The sequence below is a fragment of the Seriola lalandi genome, unplaced genomic scaffold (genome assembly GCF_002814215.2).
Source record: "Seriola lalandi dorsalis isolate HSWRI2012SDOR001 ecotype SW California unplaced genomic scaffold, Sedor1 jcf7180002052652, whole genome shotgun sequence".
Taxonomy (NCBI): Eukaryota; Metazoa; Chordata; class Actinopteri; order Carangiformes; family Carangidae; genus Seriola; species Seriola lalandi.
The window spans coordinates 328,596-349,687 of record NW_019523205.1 but is presented as its reverse complement, the minus strand read 5'-3'; the positions used below and the strand labels follow the sequence as shown (position 1 = coordinate 349,687).

Genomic DNA, 21,092 nt, shown 5'->3' with positions numbered 1-21,092 from the left:
CTTGGTTTTGAGGATTTAGACCATTTTCATTCAGGCACAGTGTTGTAAATATTTGGTGTTTCAGGCCTGTGTAAAAGGCCCACTGATGTTTTTGGGGGCGTTGTTATCTGTTGTTTTTGTAGGTTTAATGAATGACATGAAATGGCATGTCATTCATGTGTGTGCACCAAAGCAGAACATCTGTTTTTCAGCTAGCCTCCCATATCACAGTCCCTGAAGTTGCTGGTTCATTTTCAAGGGTGCGGCACAGTGGTCTCACACAACTTGCAGCCCCTCACTTGGAACAAAAGCATGAACTTTCTCACAACTGAGACTACTGACATTTACTGTTGTTACAAACAGTGCACTTCTCTCCCCTTGCCCCAGAGATCTCTGTGCAATTTATTTCCACTCCCAAGATTCTATCATTTCTTATTTCCATAGATTAAGGGAAGTATCAGTCGATGCTATTGTAGTTATTACATTTGCGGGGTCCTCAGGAGACTATCTTCCTTCAGTGAAGATAATTGTATAATTTTGAGAAATACCCAGAGAGCTGCACTGTTGCCATATAGGCTCAAAGCAGACGATTTCTTATTGAGTTAGTACAATTTCCAATGGTTTCTTTTTCCATCAGGCCAAAATGGATATCAGATAGATGTTTAAGACAAATAAACATGCTGTACATCTTTGTATAGTGTGCAAACACATCCTACATAGCATTAATTATCACATCTCTGTCAAGTTCATTGCAATGTCACACATGACAAACATTATATAACATCACAAATAAGGATGTTACTGGGTGCTCACACCAATGCTATCTTCAGATGTGATAAAAGATGAAGCACCATCAACGTGACAGCACGTCAAAGAATTTGCCATTTCTTCTTCCTGACACACCCATAGATCTTTAATAAGACATACCAGATCTTTCCTAATGAGACGTCGAGACACTGTGCTCTGTACACGGCTAATTAGGTGGATGGCTCATTGAACAATTAGTCATATATCTGTCTGATAGTCTCTGTGGTTTTCCTGCCCTCTGTTCAGATGTTTTGTCTGACATTTGCAGATACCATTCCTCTGTTAATTGAAGCTTTCAGACAAACAGGAAATAGCTTAAGAAGTAGCTGAATATTAAACACGCTTTGAGTTGAGGAGTCAATCTAAGTCATTCAGTCTGAGTTTTTCGGCATGACCTGACTGTGAATTTGAATTACCTCTGTTGCTGATAATGAGCATGAAAGCATGCTGTAGTTCAAAATGATGCCTTGTTTATTTACCCCTTAATCAAGAGCAAGTCTCAGTGAAATGTAAGTGTCAGTATGCATCAAGCGAGGTGCTTGTCGAACAGTCAAGCAGCATCTCAAACCTCCTCCCCCTGCCTCGCCTTTCCAATGCTGGATCGGATCATTTTTCACACAATTACTTTAGTGACTTTTTGTGTTTACAGCCAAGTGCAACACCTTGAGTGCCTTCAAGGAGAGCCGGACAAAAAGTGTGTGTTGTTATCCCAACTGGAACAATGAACTTGTCTTCCCTTCTCCCTGTGATGACAGGTTTTTCACTCACTCCATTGCCTTCATGGTCAGATGACATGTCCTATGAGCTACTTTGTTTCAAGCACACTGACACTTTTAAAGATCTATATCTGATACCAGTATGAACTGTGAAAGCAAACTCTTTCTTGTACCTTGTGCTTTTAGTGAATCTGAAATCTGAATAAGATTGGCCATTTGTTTCCTTTCCATAATTGTATCTCAGTGTCCTCCAGTCCAACGGCAGCCAAACCAAACGCCAACTGACGCAGGTGGCAAAATAGTAGCAGAAGCCAGATTTACTCATGTGCTTGTGACAAAGCAGAATTTTTTATGTTATTTATCACTTCAACTGCAAAAAAAAATAAAATACCAGTTTCTATAGCACCAGAGTGGAAAACTGGGAACAATGTCAGCCAAAACATAAAAGCATGAGGACAAAAATATAAAACATCCAAAGTGTATGAGTGTGTGTGAAGCTGCTTGTACTAAAAGTCAGTCTGAGTTTGCTCAAATAAGGAGTAATACATGTTCACAGTATCATGAATGAAATGTAAAAAATGTGACTCCATGCTGATTCTTGCTGTCCAAACTGTGACAAAGAAACGGTAAAGCACATAACTCACCCACCTACTGCTTGCCATTTTACACTTCGTTTCTATTAGGATTACACAAAGAAAGTATGATAATTAGTGAGCTTTATGCATTGATAGTTGGGCATTCTAAGCAAAGCCAAAGCCAACATAGTTGTCCATATCTAATGGACAACTATGTTGAAAGAGTTGAAATATAAGATTTTATTACTCTGGAGTGGATCTCATTCATTAAACTTCTCTTCCATTTGCTTTTTTCTCTCTTCGTCTCTCCTTTTGTCTCTATCTCTGCAGCAGAGCCGTTGGATGGAGAAGAGTACCTGGACATTATAGGCATCATGCGAAACCAAGCGGGGCGTTACGAATGCAAGGCCAGCAATGACGTCGCCACGCCGGATGTCAAATACGTCAATGTGGTTGTCAACTGTAAGTAATGGGCGACCGCAGAGTGCGCTCTATTCCAAACTGATCAGTATTCTCACCACGTCTCGTGTTAGACATTTCACAAGATGATGCACTCAACAGATAAAAGCACATAAAAGTCAAGACTGGAGTTAAGGGTAGAGACATGCAGAGTATAGTGTGCGATGGGAAGGGGAAGGCTGTATCTTGAAAGTTTTGGAGCACCCTTCAGACTTCTCAAGATGAACCCAGGCAGAAAGAGAAAGATCTGTGACTTTGATTGCAACTGTCATTTCGATGGTAATCTTTCATACCATATCATCATTTAAGAGACACTTAACATTTCAAAACAAGATCACCTAATTACATCTTGTCAGGGGTCCATGTTCGGATCTGATGACTGTAATACATACGTTGGCTGTTGAGGACTGATGAGCAGCTCATGAGATATCACAAACCAACTCCCTCCCCAGAGGAGTTATACACTTCTCTTTGATCTGAACAAATCATGTATGGCTGTTTGCCCAAAGTGTTCTTTAGCCAAGTCTGAGAGCCAGAATTAAATGATAAACAATTCTATATTAAACCATTTCTTAGTGTTTAATCCTAAATGGAAAATGAGCATTAATCCCCATGGGACATATTTCTGGCCATTGTGACGTTTGTTGAGATCATTATGTCTATATGATAAATGTTATACTAAACTTGATGAATTTTAACTTTTAGCCCCAAATCTATCTGACATTGATTTATGGGGCTTGTGTGGCCTATAATTAAATAAACTTTTACACTGTAAAATGTAGCTCAAAGAAGAAACTCTCAATTCCTTTAGCTCATCCACGATATTTGTTGATTTGTTATTTGTTTGCTTTTATCAGTGGCATTCAAGAAAGACCATTTGTCATTGTATGAAAGCGCTTTTCTTCTTGCTGAGGCTTATATCAGTGATCCTATTCAGACATAGTGGACATTATAAGAGTAATTTAGTTTTTAGGAAAAAGGAAATTCTAAGAATTTCAAAGGAAACTGAAAGAAAACATATTTGCCAAATGAGAGGAGGGAGAGTAGCAGCATGTGCCTTGATATTTATCGTACATGGGAGCTGGTTTGGTTATTAGTTTTATGATGTGACTCATCTCAACACTGTGTGACTCTGCAGACCCTCCGACAATAAAGAAAACCCAGAGCTCAGAGACTCAGGTGGGCCGCATGGGGACGCTGCAATGTGACGCCACCGCTGTGCCCACACCAGAGTTTGAATGGTACAGAGATGAAAAAAGGTAAAAACCTAACTCACATTTAGACATTTACACTACACCAATGTCACAAATAGACTCCTGTATAGAGCCACACACTGCATACCTGATGTTGCCTCAGAGAGATGGTCAATTATCATATATCAACCGGAAAACACACTGATTCATGATGATTTCGCAAACTCAGTCTGTGTATTTTTTAATGCTTTAGCCCAAACAAGCACTAAGAGAGTGAGCTAAAATACATGAGCTGTATTCAGCCATTAAACAATCTGTTAAATACAGCACAAGCCATTAGCCTCCTGTATCACAAACAACCATATCAACTGTAAGACTGATCCACGATGGCTAGAACCCACTGACGCCTCTTCATTACCGTAATGCTCCCCTTTATAATGCTTCCAAGCTGGAATACCTCTCCTGTATAGGCCTATGTCGAATCACTGGAAACAGCAAAGTCTTTGTGAAAAGCCTTCACAGCATGTTGAAAGGCTCTACTGTCTACACATCACAACAGCAGTTTGGGAAAGTTTTTACTGTACCGTGTTTAGCACTAGAGCTTATTGTGCACTTTCCGGTGTTCCTTTCCTTTCTGTACTGAAACATAATTTGTGATGATTGATAATTAGTTACAGCTAGAAAGCACTGCTGGTGATGTGTGTGTGATGAAAGATTGCAGAAATAACTTTTACTTGACCCGACCTGACTCGCCTCGAGGCAAAGGAGCAAACGTGATTTATGTTGCTGCCACTGCAAATTAAATAATGGGGCTAAATAATGAGATTTACATTGAAGTTACTTGGGCACGAGCATGGCAGCTGTAAAGAGGCTTTCCTGCTCACTGTTATGAACACGGGTAATGAATAGCATTGCTTTCTAAATTAAAAATCCTATTGAACGCTGTTCCCAATATTCACGCCTTTGGTGAATATGAGCATTCATCTCTTGAGTTGTCTCCATACTGCACTGAGGTCCTGCCTGCGGTTTTTCAGAGACTAGCCCAGGTCAGACGCCTTCTGCATGATTTCTCCTGAGATGATTCCCCTTCATCTCCCAAATGTGGCAGCAGCTTCATCACTTTATTCTCTGCACCAGACATGCTCTGTGTCATTTTACCAAGTGGTTATAAAGGATCTCTTTGATTCCCTTGTCAAATCTGCCCTCACTGTGGTCCCATTGTCCCAGCCCAGTGTTAATTTGATGACATCATCTGTGTAGTTTGATAAAGACTAATCACCCACTTAATCACTCACTGGTCTGTTATTCCATGGTTAATTGAACATTACTGCATAAGACAGCGGTGCATTGTGTTATATTCTTTCGAAAAGAGAAAAAGTAAAATAGATTGGACATTCTTCTGCATGCAATTTAGATACTGTAGTCACTGAAAATCTCAGTAATCCTTTTCTTATACCACAAGTAATTCCGCTGAAATGGGAATCAGGCTTCCCGCACCTGTACTGTCTCCTGTGAAATTGCAAATTGCGCGGTCAGACACAGATGTTCATTGGAAAGCTATCAATTTAAGTGTCATGCATGTATCTGGAAAACACTTTAAGAGGATTGAAGTGTAATGACATCCAACAGCAATGACAACCCAGTGCCTCCATTTCAACACTTGTCATCTGATACCCAGAGAGCTTCCCTGTTCCGCAGCAAACTCACCACCTGAGTCATTCTGGGACTCGAGGGGGTTGAATGGGAAAAAAAAAGCTAATGATAAGAAAATTGCACATGCACAGCAATGTGATCTGCAATTTCACTCGCGCCCAAGCTACAGCAGTAAAAGTTCACCGAAGATTGAGAGAAAAATATGGGAGGAGAGTCACAAGTGTTATCACAGATATGGTCTCTAAAGTAATAGGCCTATCACAGTGCTTGAAAAGAAAGATTTATGGTTGTTGAAATATTTTTGCATTATCTGTTGTTTCCAAACTCCATCTATCTCAGTTGTTTTGTCCCCTGGAGGATTTTGGCTATGTGCCAGTTCATGCCCCCCCAATTCCCCCACCCCTCCTCTTCCTCTGTGCCAGTGCACTTTCTCCTTGGATGATGATGTTTATGCACCATAATAATATCATTTGTCTCTGCTTGGCCAGTTAATTTTATAGATCCCCTCCCAAAGAACCCCTAGCCCGTTGTGTCTTATTTACCTGATTGTTTAGGTGGGGTCTTGCTCCTGCGCTCGTTTCCCTCTAAATAAGTTCAACCTCATCAGCACACAGATTGTCATATTATGGACACCCTGAAATCTACATTTAACTCACAATGACAACATGCTAGTTATGGCTGCATTTCGATTTCAGTTGCTTTCAAGCTTTCGATTCTTGCACAACACATACACACAGTGCCAGATTTACCACAGAAAATTCTTAGTCATTTTTGAAACCATGGGTTTTTTATTTCAACACAGGAAGATAAAAGCTGTCTTCTCATCTCTAGATGGCAAGTATTGATTTTGCTGACATCTTTTACTGCTATTTTATCTCTTTTAACTACTTAGATAACATTAGACCATGAGTTGGTTGAACACAAAGTTTCTGACTCACTTTTTACTGTTTTCTCCGGACACATTTTAAGATAAGAACCCTGTGAAAGGGGTGTTAAATATGTGTTGATGGCTACATACAACCTCTCACTGTTGGCTGAGAGCTTTGTTGTTAGCTGTGATTCACATATATTGCTTTCTTGTTAAAAGCAAATTAAAAGACAGCTAAAGATGTGATATCTCTGTTGTAAATGATGACTTTCCTTCCTTCCTTTACTTATCTTATGTGCAGTACTAGTTTTTTCCTGAACTGCACTTGGACCAGCAGCAGACTGGACATACTACTGAACTGAAGACAGAATCAGCACTGACTTTTGCAGCCACATGGATGCTGATGCATTTACTTATTGTTCTATGTACTGAAGTGCCTTTGGACAGTGTTGTAGCAGCTCAGCAGCTAAATACATAGTTTGGGACTATGAATGTTTGAACCAAACTGAACAATGTGATTCACATCAGCAGGGATTGATGATTTCAGCCCTCAGTGAGCATCGTAAAACTGAATGAGCATGTTGAAGACATAAAAATAAATATCATCCTATCGTCCTAGTATTTTAAGTAAAGATAAGGAAAATGTAGGGTGAGACTTACTACTAATATGACCATGTTTGGCTGATTAACTCACTTATTATTGTTATATTATTATTTACTTAAACTCATTCATTATTTTCAGTCAGTATACGGTTTCACTTTTAACGTGTACATGTGTTTGGCAGAGAGTATCATTGCTGGAGTGTAAACTTCCCCAAAGCCAATTAGGAGCAGAACAGACCGACTAACATTACCCTGAACCCCAGTGTCAGCCTCCACACAGTGGGGTAATAGGCTACTACACACTGGATGTGCAACTGTAGCTGTGAAGGTTTTTTTTTTTTAACGTAACCTGTAACCCCACAAACCGATGTAGTCATGTTATGTTGCACTCCGCAGCCTTGGAAGTGATGCTTGGTAACTACTGTATGTACGAAGCTAGTTAGCCAAACGTGCTAACAATTGCAATTGACCTGTTATTTAGCCCTATCTATTCCTTAAACTTGTGCTTATGTGTTTTTGGTTTCGGAAAGAAAAAAAATACCCTCCAAACTTTCTTATGAGAGAACAATGCACAGCGCCTGGACATGTGGACAAATACAAAGCTTGACAGACAGTGTTTAGTGGGTTTAGTTCAGTTGTACTCTGTGGTCAACTGGACCTCTGGCACATTTTGATTTGCTAGAACTTTTCTCAATTTTCATCCTCATTAGCTGTGACATCACAACTGAATCAAACCTGAACTCAGCTCATGTTTTTTTAAGAGAACAAGCCCAGGTTATCATTTTTACAGTAAATTAGTCGAAGCGATTTCCTTTGCTTCCTTTCCTTTTTACACGAAAAAAAGAAACTAACCAAAGGTGTGACTGCACCCTTACAGCTTATACCTGCACTAATAACTGAAAAATTTTAAAATTCCCCACGAGTAAAAACACATGAAAAGTGAGGAGACGAGGGACTGATGATGGATGGATTTGGATCGTCACCTCTCATTATTTCAATCTTAAACATACTTTAATGATTTCTGCATTCTTAGAAGTGCAGTTAAGTTTTCTGATCAGCTTTGCTCCCTCGTTGTATTAAACCTTCTTTAATCCCTAAACTGTATTTGACAAACAAATATTTTAATTACTGATACCCTTCAGATGCAGGATTATTTTAGTAAAATAATAGTCTCACTGTATTTGACATTGGTTCATTGTTTTTTCTTAATCTCTTTTAATACTTTTAATATCTTTTGTTTCAGATTTGTTGAAAACAATTGCTGTAGCTTAAACACAGTATGTTACATTTTATTAATAGAGTGACAAGAATACAATTTCAAAATGAATCTTGGCTCTCAGTCCAAACCTGCTCATTATGCTACACCAACCAAACTACACTGTAGCTCTCTTGGAAGAGGACACAGACACACATTTTTGTATTGGCTCAAATTAGCATCAAAAAGATTTTAAGCTTGTAAATGGATGTTCACAAATAATTCCAAAGTTCATCAAGCTAACCTTTAAAAACCTGTCAAATAAATTTTCATGAAATTCAAATTTGTATCATGTGTAGAGAAAAAGTTTGTATTCATAAAAAAAGAGGGAGACCATGAATTAAAACTTTAATTACATTAATTAAAACTGTGAACAAATGATATCAGTGGTGAAGTCACACAGAGACACTGTGAAAAAAAGGAAGTGCTTCTGGGAACATCTGTGTACAGATACAAAGCAGCAAATATAGACTGTGAAAAACTCAGCACACTGTGAGTGATGCAGAAGTTACAAGTATTTTGACGCTGTTATTACACCTGAATCTGATTGCATAATAACAGTTCAGTCACAAAGCGTCCAAAGAGTCCAGTCAGAAGGCAGCTGGCTCTGTTGCCTTCATCTCCGCTAGAGATCCAAAAGGTGGAGTAGATTTGCAAGATGGATGACGGCGTTATTGTCCAGTCAGATTCAAGAGTAAAAACAGGGTCAGAATTCATACTTGTAACTTGAGTGTCACACACAATGTGGGTGTGATGTGAGTGCTGAGCTTTACAGGAGGTTTTTCTGCTTTGATCTACACAGAGAACTCCACAAAACCACTTCTTCTTCACAATGTCTTTGTGTAACCTCACGACTGATGTTGTTTGTTCATAGTTTTTATTCACATTCTTTTTTTTTCAAATACAAATCTTTTCTACACATGTACAAAGCAGAATATCACCTGCAGATTTATTTTACAAGTTTTCGAAGGTTGATTTACAACTACAGACTTTGGAATTTATTATTTGTGAACATAACTTTACAAGTTAAAAAAACATTTTGACCCTCATTTGAGCCCATATTTTTGGGCCAGTTATCTAATGCCAAGTTTAAAAAGCGTTGCTCTCACCTGCCCAAATAAACCAAACTGAAGTAAACACTCCATACTTCAAACAAACCGCATGGCACAAGCTGGTGAACACAAACTTGGCTACAGAGCTCGCTTTTCTCTCCACTCCTGTGAGTAGAGACGCCTCACCTAACCTTATTCACATCCATCTTCTGTCGGTCTTAATATCCACATGAAAACATGCACCTCCTCAGGTGATCAAATGCACCTCTGATGCTCTGAAACTTAACTTCACAGCATCTCTGACTCCACCAGGATCTGAGAGACTCTGCAGCACTTAGAGACCTAATTACCCTCAGTAGACTGATCCATCATGATCTTAAAGCAGCTGGCCAATAGTTCATAACAGATCACTGTAACTGCCTGGCTGTCAGGACCCTCCCTGCTCTTTTTGTCTCTTCTAACTGGCTGTGTAGGGAGGAAATTGGATCAAACTGTAAATCAAACGATTCTATAATGTTAACCCTGACATCTGACTGTAGAATCAACTGCTGCAGTCTATCTGCAAACGCATCTTTGAAAGCAGAGTGTCTCTCCTGCTCCTTGTGCAGTAAATCACTCCATCCATGTTTATAACATGAGAAATCCAAAATGAGCCGTCAGCCAACGTAACAGACAGATATGTTTGTTGTTTTGTCAGCTGATACATAGCTGTCACAGCTACTGGACCGTTTTCAATCATCTCTGGGTTACAAGTCTCAGCAGGACTCTCCACTTGATTTCATTTATCATCCGTCTTGAATCATAACAGGCCTGTCACTTTCTCTGGCAGTGATAACCTACTTTAGATGCTCCCACACGCTACAGAATCAAATCTGTCCATCTGATGATTTGCTCTGGTCTTTCATCTCTGCCGGCCTGCCACCGCAGACCTGCGCACACACTGCATGCCCTCTGCCAAATAGAGGGGTCAAATCATTTCAATCCAGGGTTTAATGTGGCAGAGTGGCTTTGTGCATCGAGAAATGATGACCGGAGTTAGCCAGTAGTGCACTGCTGCCCTCTGTCTGCGGGGGATGGATTTCAAGTATATAACACTCTGCTCCAAAAAAAGGTAGAAATGCACATTTCTGCCAACTTTTCCGATAATGTATTCCAGTCTATTATGCCAGATGAAGAAGCTGGCACAGACACAGGCATATTTGACGATGAACTTGAAATCAAAAGTGAGGGAAGTTGCAAGCTGCCGATCTGCGTGTGCCAACATATTAAAAGTTAAAATGGGCAGCAGAAATGTTGAGCTCAATAAATGCTAATATAAAAAGGATCCACACTTTGGGGGCTAAAGATCCAGTTTGCTGCTCTTTACTTTCCAGTTTTTCTGCTGCTGGGCATCCAAACTCACGGCCTGTGTGCAAATAAAGCCGACCACAAACCTTCACTGTGAAAACAAAAGATAGTTTTGTCTGCTTTGACCTTTTTTAGGTCAGTTTTTTTTCCCCCTGCTGCTGCATTACAATCATGCACTATAATCTATAGTAAAACTAGCTGTTTGCTTTCAGCTCCCTGTAGTGCTTGTGTATTATCGGGGTCTCTCAGCATGCTCTGTGGGCAGGCAGTCCTTTTTAATAGTGCAGTCACTTCTCATGAAGACACACTGGAGAATATATCTGCTGCTGGCCTTATCGTTGTAGGGTGGGGGTTTGCTTTTAGACGGAGTGGGGACACTGCTGTAGCACACACACACACACACACACACACACACATACACACAAACACACACACACACACATTGCCACTGTTCCCAAGGTGTCCCTATGGGAAGGACCTCAGCACTTTATCAACTTCCCCACTCCCCACTGAGCCAAATTATGCTGTGCCATGATGTGCATTCTCCTTTTTATGTTAATACTTTCTATCAGCTAAGTATGTGTCAGCATAAACTTCTCGCTACCCTGCTCAAATTCCGATTACCACATTACCCAGACTTAAGCAGGATTAAGTTGAGGCGCCTTAAATGAACTTCACCTCATTCATGATACGAAAGGGCTCAATCAGCCCAGAACAAACAGAATCCAGTATGTGCACCGTGTTATTAAAAGAGTTTTATTTGGTTGCGATGATGTAAGGAGCACTTCATCAGCGAGGTATACAGTCTGAGTCAGCAAACTGTATTGATTAATTTGCTGTGAAAGAGGTTCAAGGTTGACATAATTGATTGTCAGAAGTTTGGTGGTCATTAAGGCACCCAGAAGTGCAGAATTGGACTTTAGCAGCATACTAATCTTTTATCCCAAAACAGGATGACAATGATCCTGTTTGTCTGATGGAAACAAAAGACGACAAAGTAATTTGTTGAAACAAAATAGAACAATGACATTTTGAATTGTTGAACCAGAGGAAGAACTTACAGTAAATATCCACACAGAAATATTTCCTGAGGAATGTTTATGTCTTGTTTTGACATGTTTATAAGTTGTTACATTTCTGCAAACCCTAAAGGAAAGTCTAAATGTCATCTCGTTTTTCTTTTCTGGCCACATAATTGGATGGCTCTCTGGTAAATGCAGCATTGTGTTGTAATGAAAAAAAAAAAAAAAGGTTTGGTTCAAAATGAGAAGGGCATCTCCCCTCTTTAACAATCACAACATCTACTCTCATAAAGTTCACTGAAATGACACTGACCCCTGCTATTGCAAAGTGACTGCCAGCACAAAAGCAACAACTCCTTATGGGATATGATTAATGTTATTATTTATCTGAATACCTGAGCCCACACACAGTAAATACTGGCATTTCTGTTAAAATTGTTGTGAGGTTTTTATTCATCTTTGGGGCTGTGTTATTAAGGTCTGTTATTGATTTGTTAGTATATGGATCTGGCTGTCTCCAAAGTTCCACTACTTGGCCTTCAGCGTGTAGTAGTAAGTGTGCAGAAACAGTCACATTAAAACTAAATTGAATAAAATATAATTTATTCATGAACAAATTTAACAGAAATGTGCGGTACTGACAAAATCATTTTGTGAGGGGATTCACAGAGATCACTCTATGAAGCAGCACATTGTGCCTCCAGAACATAACACCACATTCAGAAAATAGCTGAATCCTGACAACCACATGCCACACAAGGGCCATGTTGCTGTAAAGCTGATTATCAAGTCTATTTTTAAACCACAAGTAGGTTATCAGGAATTTTTTTAAAACACTAAAAGTGTGTATTTTCTTTTGGTAAAAATTTTGTTAGCTAATTCAACTTTAGTGAACTTTTCCTTATGTTGTATTGTATTGTATTTATTATGTTTCCTGAAATGTCACTAACTTCCCTCTAGCTTCAAATCCTCTAAGTGTCATTACTTTACATTTCATTTAAAATGGCCTCACATCTGTGTGTCTCTCCTCTCCAGGCTGTCCAATACCCAAGGCATCAATATCCAAATTCTTGGCACTACCACTGTTCTCATGATTGCCAATGTCACCGAAGAGGATTATGGGAACTATACCTGTGTGGCCTCGAACCGGCTGGGCGTCCAGAATGCCAGCCTTTTCCTCTATAGTGAGTATGGCCACTACAGCCAATTGCTTTACAGTTTGAATCCAAAATGGAAGATATTAGTTATTTTATTTTAAAAAATACACAGCTATGAACAGCTATTACTATGACACCTCTGAGGAGTGTTTTATTCTTAACAACACAACTCTGTGTTTCCACAAACACAGAGCTAGTTTGAGCCAGTGGTTTCCACTCCATCTGTATTTGGCACACAAACAGCAGCATCATACACAATAAAGACCAGTGATCATATATCTCACATGGCTTGTTGTGGCTGAATTCAGATATGAAAGGTGTCATTATGTTTCTGCCAACACTTAAAATGTCCAATACCGGGCACTTTAAAGTTCACCAAAACATTTCCAGCACCTACTGCTGTTTCATTATCAGCTCATACAGATTCAACATCATATCTACCACACACACACACACACACACACACACACACACACACACACACACAGAGCGAGAGACCAAATGAAGCTTGGTCTCCAAGACAAAGCATTGCTGGTTGGGGTTCGACCAGAACTGCAACATGTTTGAAGGTCTGAACCTATGAGGAGTACTGCAACCACAGTTCTCTCTCCACTGACTTAATGTTCATTTTGACTTTTTTATTTCTACAGTGGCGTGGATTATGCACGAGCTGCAATCACAGAAACAGAGTCAGCCGTACAGCATGGCCACCAGATGGCACTAAACAAGCCTGTAGTCACTTACAAACTCGGACAGGCTACAGCTCATTTAAACACATCATATTTTATGTTTTTACAAACTCAAATGCAAATATGTATAAAATTTATAGCACCAGAAGAACTCATTTGTTAGTGGTATCACTGTCAATTTTCGAGCTTTGTCAACCAAGAGAATTTTTTGGTGCCATTCTTTCTTAAACTACCTTTAAAAACATTAAAATTACCTTTGTGAATGAAAACCAAAATGGTGGATATCGATATATTTGTCATGTTTTTTCCTTTTTTAAATCAAAATAGTGGCAATAGTTATAGAGAATAGAGTGAGCTCTCTGGTAGTCACTCTGTCTCCTACATTAACACTCCTCTCTCTCTCTCTCTCTCTCTCTCTCTCTCTCTCTCTCTCTCTCTCTCTCTCTCTGTGTGTAGGACCCGGGACAGGCCGTGATATCAACGGTGCTGCCTGTGTATCTCAATCACTGTGGCTCCTGCTGGCCTCCTTCGCCTGCCTTTTCTTCAAGTGTTAATACCACTGTCTCCCTCCTCCTCCTCCTCCTCCCTCTCCCCTTCTGGCCTTTCTTCCTCCTCCACCTCCTCCTCCTTGTCTCCGACTCACCGACATCCTTATTGCTACCTTATTACCTACTTTACCACCCTTCCAGACTGTTTGCATCATGATACGAAAACCTTACGTGCTCACGAGCACTGCTTACAGATATAACTAAAAGCGATGGGTTATGAGTAAAAATGTAAGACGAACAACAACAAAATAAAAAAACAGTGAAATGAAGGACAGAACAAGCAAACAGTTCTCTTTTAAAGAAATGCATTGCTCTTTTTAATTCATATGCACTTCTTTGTTTCTGCTATATCTTGTCTTTTGGGGGTGTGGATCGGGTTCAGGATTCGTCATATTTTTGTCTTCACGGGAATGAAAGCAGAGGCACCCTGCTCACAGGGATGCCAACAATCATTTGTCTCTAGAAGTACTAAAGACATGAGATATGTTTCTTCTTACTCCCATTATGTTAACTTAAATTGTAGATCTAACCGAGTGTTTAACCAGTGCATTAATGAGCAACATGCAAAGTATCTGCCAAATATACATACAATATACTGTAGATTTGAAACTAACACATACAGAAATCAAAGGGAGAACACAGCAGCTGATTGTGTAATGAGATTAAAGCTTGATATTAAAAGTCTGTACGACCATAATCTGATGCTATTAGACTGAAACTCATATATATAAAGCATTAGCAGGGTATCTCTCTAATCAGTGGCATTGTTTCTAGATGCAGCAGTCACTTGGGTTGTTGCCGTCCAGCCCAGAAACCGAGGTTGCAGTGAATAGAATTGACTTGATCCTAACTGAGCTAAACCAATGCAGAGCGCACACCTGAGGAAATAAGTTAATCTGGGGATGGATGTCTACATCCATCTTCAGTGGCTTTACAACCACTCGCCTTTATTCCAAAAGAATCCCTCTTTTCTTTTTGCAGCAGGACTCTCTCTCTTAAAATAGAAACACAGTAGGTTATAACGACGCGTACTGTAAATAGTAAAAATTTTGTATTTCTCTATGATAAGACAAACGTGTTCTGCCGCTGTAACAACTGGAAACAGAGAAGATTGTTGCGGTGTATGTTGCTCGTCTGATGACCAACCAACCGTACTGTGCAGTGTGTCTCTGCTCCGCAGGCAGGCTGCACCGTGTTCGGCTACATATACTGTCCTACAAAACAGTGTTTGCTTTTAGTTTATAAGTTTTAGGATCATTCTTCTATACTGCTGGAATTTGGATAAAAAAGTATGACACCAATGAATGACTCACTTTTTAGTTTTTCTCTTTCAAAGAAGTATGTGTGTTTTAATATGAAATGATACAGAAAAATTCATAATATATTGATATTGAGGTTATTTTTTCTGTCTTTACCTCATTCATTTTAGTTGTGTGTGTATATATACTTGAATCCAATGTCCTTAGACTATATGAAATGGCAAATTTTATGTTTCCATGTTTCTGAATAGGATATAATTTTGTTGAGGATGGATAACTTGCAGATCTCTTGAACTGGCAAACCCGTTCTATCATGTGAACTGAAGCCCATTACACAATGATGTTTAAAAAAAAAAGAAAAAAAGGTCTAGCATAAGTTTTGTGCAGTTATTATTGTACCTATCCTTGAGATGATACAAGTGCTGGCTTACATGATGTAATAGGGAATGGAATATTATGTTTAGCTTACAATGCTTGTCCATATACCAGGTATTTAATATGAGAGCAGCAAAGAAAGCAAACTCTGCTTGTTCCCCTCAATGGCCTTCAAGGCCACTGTACTGATGCCTCCTTAACAAAATAATACCATTACATTACATGTCCTACAGCTAATTTTCTCTTCACACCATAGAGTTAATATTTTGTAAAACTCACAAGAAGAAGACCTTTCAAGCAGTGCAATTCTTTCAGGAAACAGCTGAAAGGTCATTGCTGTTGTGATGAGAATTGCAGAAACTGCCTTTTTTGCCATTTATTTTGACCTACTGTAAGGTGACTAATAGCATATGGACACCGGCGCCCAGCTCAGCTCCACGACTGGATGTGTGTTCACATCTCCGCTCTTCTAACAGCCGAGATAGCTCTAGTACTGTAAAACACACGTGTAATTACTGTCATCCTTGTCATCGCACATTAAAAGACTTGTTCCCGGTGTTTTCATTGTAAATGCTTCTGAGGCCATGGCGGTGTGACATTGTAGTGTTGGTAATGCCATCTGATCCGGTCTAATTTTCATGTAGGTGAAACTGTAGATGCAGAGCTGTACAGAGACTGAAACAGGCCAAAATTTCAACCAAAAACTGAAGCATTTAAACAGTTGAAACAACATTTCTATCGTCTCTATCAGTAAATCAGTCAAGGAAGTGAAAGAAAGCTGCTTGTTTTTATGCTTTCATCATCTTACGCACGCGTTTTTGTTTATTTTTTTACAACTGAACAAGTAACTCTGGTGTAGCCACTTTAATGTGGATTAACTTGACTCCTAATGTTTTTGTACTACACTGGTATTTCTGCAGGCTTTCCTAATTGCTTTTTAGCCACTTTACTAACCCATACTTGAGGATGCTAGTTTATCAGCAGCAGCCATTTTACTGTAGTAAGAAGTGAATGACGTGGAAACTGTGGCAAAATTCTTCATGATCAGTTTGCATGAGAGCAGTCTGTGCTACATGTCTATTCCAGTAAGTCTGTCTGTCTCACTTTCTGTCGCATTAAATAAAAAAATAAAAAAAACAAAAAACAAAAAAAAATCTCAGGGCAGAGCAAGGCTGGCCTTGGGCGGACACTCAGACAAACTCAATTGTGCTTTTTTGCGAGAGGAATCAACAGACGACCAGAGCAGGTTCAAATATCTTCAAATTGTGCTCAGCATTTATTTTAAACTGCTTGGGATGAATGATGGGTAGGAATCAGTGCATCAAGAGACTTTAAAGGACAGTATATTGACTGTCATTCATTGTTTAAACATTCATACCATCCAGGTGATTTGCATAGGAGGCAAACCTCACCAATGTGGGTGACCAAGTTTTCCATGCAGGTTAAAATCAGCCAACAAGCACTGACTAACGAACAAAGACCACTTAAACAAAAGCCATGGAGCTCTGTCTTATCCATAAAGCAGAAAATGAATATGAAATAGTGTATTTCCATTGCTGATAAAGACCAACAGCCAGCCTATGGACACAGCACCAACCCCCTGTAGACAGACCTGGATATCTACTGAAGACTGTAGATACAAGCTTTAGGTTTGCTATTGACCATTGCCTCAAAACATCATCATCGCTTCACTGTACAAAACTGGCTTATGTATGTGCGCGTGTGTGCTCATAAGATTCTGTTCATTCTTATTAACCTACCTGAGGAGTTACATACATACATGAGGCATGAGGTACATGATGAGTTGGCCGGACAGCTAGCTTTCAACTTTCCACCGAGCTATATGGTTACAGTGGTAACCCTCAATTTTAAGTTTAGATTCTTTTTTTTTCCTTTTCCTCCTTTGTGTGTATATACAGTATGATGTTTCTACAGTAGAATGTTGTAAAGTCAGCAGATCCATAAGATCATGTTTATACAACTCAACATTTAAAAATTTAAACAGCAAATGTAACTATCATGTTTGTACTTCCCTTCCCTTTGTCTTGGGAAATTAAGATTCAATCATGGATTATGACATAGCAATGTCCTGGTCTCTTTTTTTCTGTTTTATTTTATTTTATTACGGCATAAGGTAATTGCAATCAGTTTCTAAAAAAATGACATGTAATAAAAGGTATATGAGAAAATGTTCATAACGCAAAATAAAGTTGTTTGAATTCAGTGTTCTGTATTTGAATGTGACTTGAGATGTTGGGGCAAGTAAGCTGTTTTTTTTTTTTTTCTTTCTTTTTGGAGATAGCTTGGAACACACAGAAACTTAATGGCACTGTTGTGTTTATCACCATGTAACATGCAAATAAAATATGTATTGTTATAAATGTCCCTGGAAGAATTTTTTTTTTCTCAGAAAGTGTGACATTCAGCTCATCACCAAGGAAACGCTCAAGTTACACTCTTTTGTGCCAAAGATGAAAGGTAAGACGGGTGTTGCCACCACCGCCATTAACGACAATATGGCCCAGGCTCATTATTCCGCTGTCATGGGAACAGCTGCAGTAAAAGGTTTGTCCACCAGATGTCATAACACACCAAGCTATGCCCTTGCTGTGTTGTGGCATTTGGAAAAATGAGGACACAAACACATTATTCTGCATCACTGTTAGCCTCTGAGTCTGAATATGAACAGGGGATTGTAGCAGTGTTAGCGGTTAGAAAATCAAGCCTGTTGCTGCACAGTTTCTGGCTCAAACCACAGTGCCAGCTGGGAAAATGTGGGCCAGGAAAGCAAATGAGGAACCCTCACAATGTCCTGGAACAGCTTTGAGAGTAAAATATCTAATCTGGAACTGTTGGGGCTGCTCAGTGGCTGAAAGTAGGTTTTATCTTATGTATTACATATATCGACTATAGTGGATGTTATTATTCAAAGAGATGGGGTAAAAACCAGCGTACTCTTTTGACTTTTGTTGCACAAAAAGGTGAAAGAAAGTCCTTGAAATGGAGGGATTTGAAAAGGAAAATTTGAAACTAGAGGGTAAAAACTTGATAAAACTAGATAAGAGTAAGACAGGACAGGAAGGCACGGGAGAGTGTCTGACTCAGCGGGAAGAGGCCGATAAAACAAACTTTTCAGAAACCTAATCCTCATTCCAAGACTTGCATGTTCAGCAAACTAGCTTCATTAGCATAAAGGTCATACAAATTTTCCAAGACTGAAGTTGGTATTTATGTTAATGTTACCTTGGGGTTATTATTATTTATTACATTTTCACTGAACCATGCTACTTCCAATATTTGGAACTGATATTCCAACACAAAACTACTGCTCCATAAGGACTCTCCAGGTGTTTCTATTATTTTGTACATCCCATTTATATAATTGAAGATAGGGTAAATAACAGAAACACCTCTCTGTATAATGTAATACAGCTTCAAACACTACATCCTCCAAAATGATACGTTGAACCAACAAGCGTCTAAAACTATTTTAATAAAAACTGATTATAACTTTCATGCAGGAGGTTTTACAACATGACTGTTGTATTAGACTACATCAGTTTTAGCTACATGTTCCTAATAAATTGACGACTGAGTGTATATTAGTAATTATCAGTTGTATGCACAGGCTGTATAGTGCCTGGCTGGGATTAATTGGTGGATTTCGGTGCTGAACTGATTCACCTGGCAGCCTAAAGATGCTCAGATTTTAACAGTTTTATCATAAATTACTATTATCACCATATAACATGTTTTACCCCTCCTCTTTTAAAATGTAACACATTTATGTGTCTTGGATCAACAGATGAACTTGTTCATCAGAGTGTGGTGTTGTTGTAACTTCAGTGTACAGGATTGTGATGTTTATTAAAACTTCATGATGTCTGCTGCCTTTGACACACAGCTCCGCCCATTAACGTGTGTGTAGACAGCAGCCTTCAGCGTGATAGGCTTTTACTTATGGTGTGTAACCAATTAGATGGCGCCATGGGACACTGCTACACACATTTGTTGAGTTTACAGTCAGATCTCCCAAACTGTTTTTTACAAAACAAACACTGGAGGTTTTTAAGGTTTATGTATTGGTATTTTGCCCTTATTTGATCATTGACTGTGGATGTTGCATTTATGTGTTATTTGTGATATGCGACTAAACCATTAGACCACTGGCCACCCTGGAATGAGGTTTCAACACAGCTTTAGACAAACTCCACAGTTTATGATGGTAATTGGCACATTTGCTTTATTTTGAAAACAGACATTGAAACCATTTTTATTTTTTCATATTTTTTTCTCACAAGTTTGAACTCCTTGATAAGGTTGAAACTGGACATTGCACTCACTGGAACATAGGAAAAGTATTTTTTGTTTGCTCATTTGTTTGATTTTTCTTCTTTTTTTTTTGTAACATCAGTGCAAGAGTAATTTTCCAATTCATATAAACTGTCATAACAACACCAAAGACATCAAAAAGAAGCCGCCACACCTCTTAAGTTTTTGTGACTGCGAAAAAGTTCCTCTCAGAGGGAGAGTTCCCATCATGCATCTGGTTCGATGGTTCATGCTACTGTTCTCATGTTTGGTTTGGCAGAACACAAATCGTCATATAAGAGCCAGTTACATCAATACTATAGCTGATTTCTATAGTTTATTATATGATCATGTCATTCAAATGGCAACAGGTCCTTTACTGTAAATGTGGGTAAACAGAGAGTTTGTAAAAGGGGTGTAAACCAAGCTTGAATGACTCAAGCAGAATAGAGAGAGAGTGATAGTCTTGTCCTATATGTGGTTTTTGAATTGAGGATAAAGCTGCCCAACTGGAAATGTCACACATTTAATTATACATTCTATTTTCCATCCAATGTGACAATACATTACCTATTTTGTTGTGTTCTCAATACACCTGTACCGTGTCGAAAACTATAATTGCATTTCAAAACCAGTTTGTTTTTGTGCGTGCATTTGCAGAACGGACTTTATTTGGAAAATGTGTCAAAGAAAGTGCATTGCAATGCAAATTAAGGATGTTGCACTGGCAATGCATTTTAAATGTGTAAATATCCAGTTGGGAGCATTCACTCCACCATTATTTCACTTACATTAAATAGTGAAGATGTACCGAATCAAATCCTCCTTCTCATCAACATCATCATCATCATAATCATCAACAACATCATCATCATCATCATCATCATCATCATCGTCATCATCATCATCATCATCACTTCCTCATAGTATTAGCTTGAGCCAAAAAACTTCACGCTGGAAACTCCCCCAACATGAGAAAATCATTGCCACACAAAAAATGACAAACAAATAGAAACGGACTGCCTTCACATTGGGAAGGCAAAGAGCAACCTTTTTAGATTTTTGATTTTGTGTTATTCTTCATACTCTTAATTCTGCTTTCTTTAGGTTAGACTTTGCTTTAGTCATCCTTGGACTCGGTGGCCTCTGCCGCTCCATCTGCTGGGGTGGCCTCCTCTTCTTTAGACTCCTCTGCAGCATCTGAGTGGAGGGAGGGAATAGGGT

General features: G+C 39.0%; 2 protein-coding genes across 2 annotated transcripts in view; one reads left to right on the top strand and one right to left on the bottom strand.

The window, feature by feature from the left end:
* The first annotated feature begins 2,410 nt into the window (after positions 1-2,410).
* Positions 2,411-17,942, top strand: lsamp (limbic system associated membrane protein). The gene is made up of 4 exons (XM_023400538.2): positions 2,411-2,539; positions 3,675-3,795; positions 12,565-12,713; positions 13,832-17,942. The coding sequence occupies exons 1-4, from the start codon at positions 2,452-2,454 to the stop codon at positions 13,927-13,929; spliced, it is 456 nt and encodes a 151-aa protein (XP_023256306.2). The 5' UTR covers positions 2,411-2,451; the 3' UTR covers positions 13,930-17,942.
* Positions 17,943-19,773: 1,831 nt separating this feature from the next.
* The window catches only part of gap43 (growth associated protein 43), a 13,237-nt gene continuing 11,918 nt past the window's right edge, over positions 19,774-21,092 (bottom strand). The window contains exon 3 of the mRNA XM_023400572.2: positions 19,774-21,068. Coding sequence (XP_023256340.1) covers positions 20,989-21,068 — 80 coding nt within the window. The 3' untranslated portion in view covers positions 19,774-20,988. The remainder of the gene's footprint in view (positions 21,069-21,092) is intronic.

What these genes read in the sequence shown, in the direction of transcription:
- lsamp (XM_023400538.2), top strand. Translation starts at nt 2,452, where the DNA reads ATGCGAAACCAAGCGGGGCGTTACGAATGCAAGGCCAGCAATGACGTC. An exon ending in CGTCAATGTGGTTGTCAACT is followed by an intron (nt 2,540 to 3,674) that starts GTAAGTAATGGG and finishes GTGACTCTGCAG; the next exon opens with ACCCTCCGACAATAAAGAAA. An exon ending in TGCCAGCCTTTTCCTCTATA is followed by an intron (nt 12,714 to 13,831) that starts GTGAGTATGGCC and finishes CTCTGTGTGTAG; the next exon opens with GACCCGGGACAGGCCGTGAT.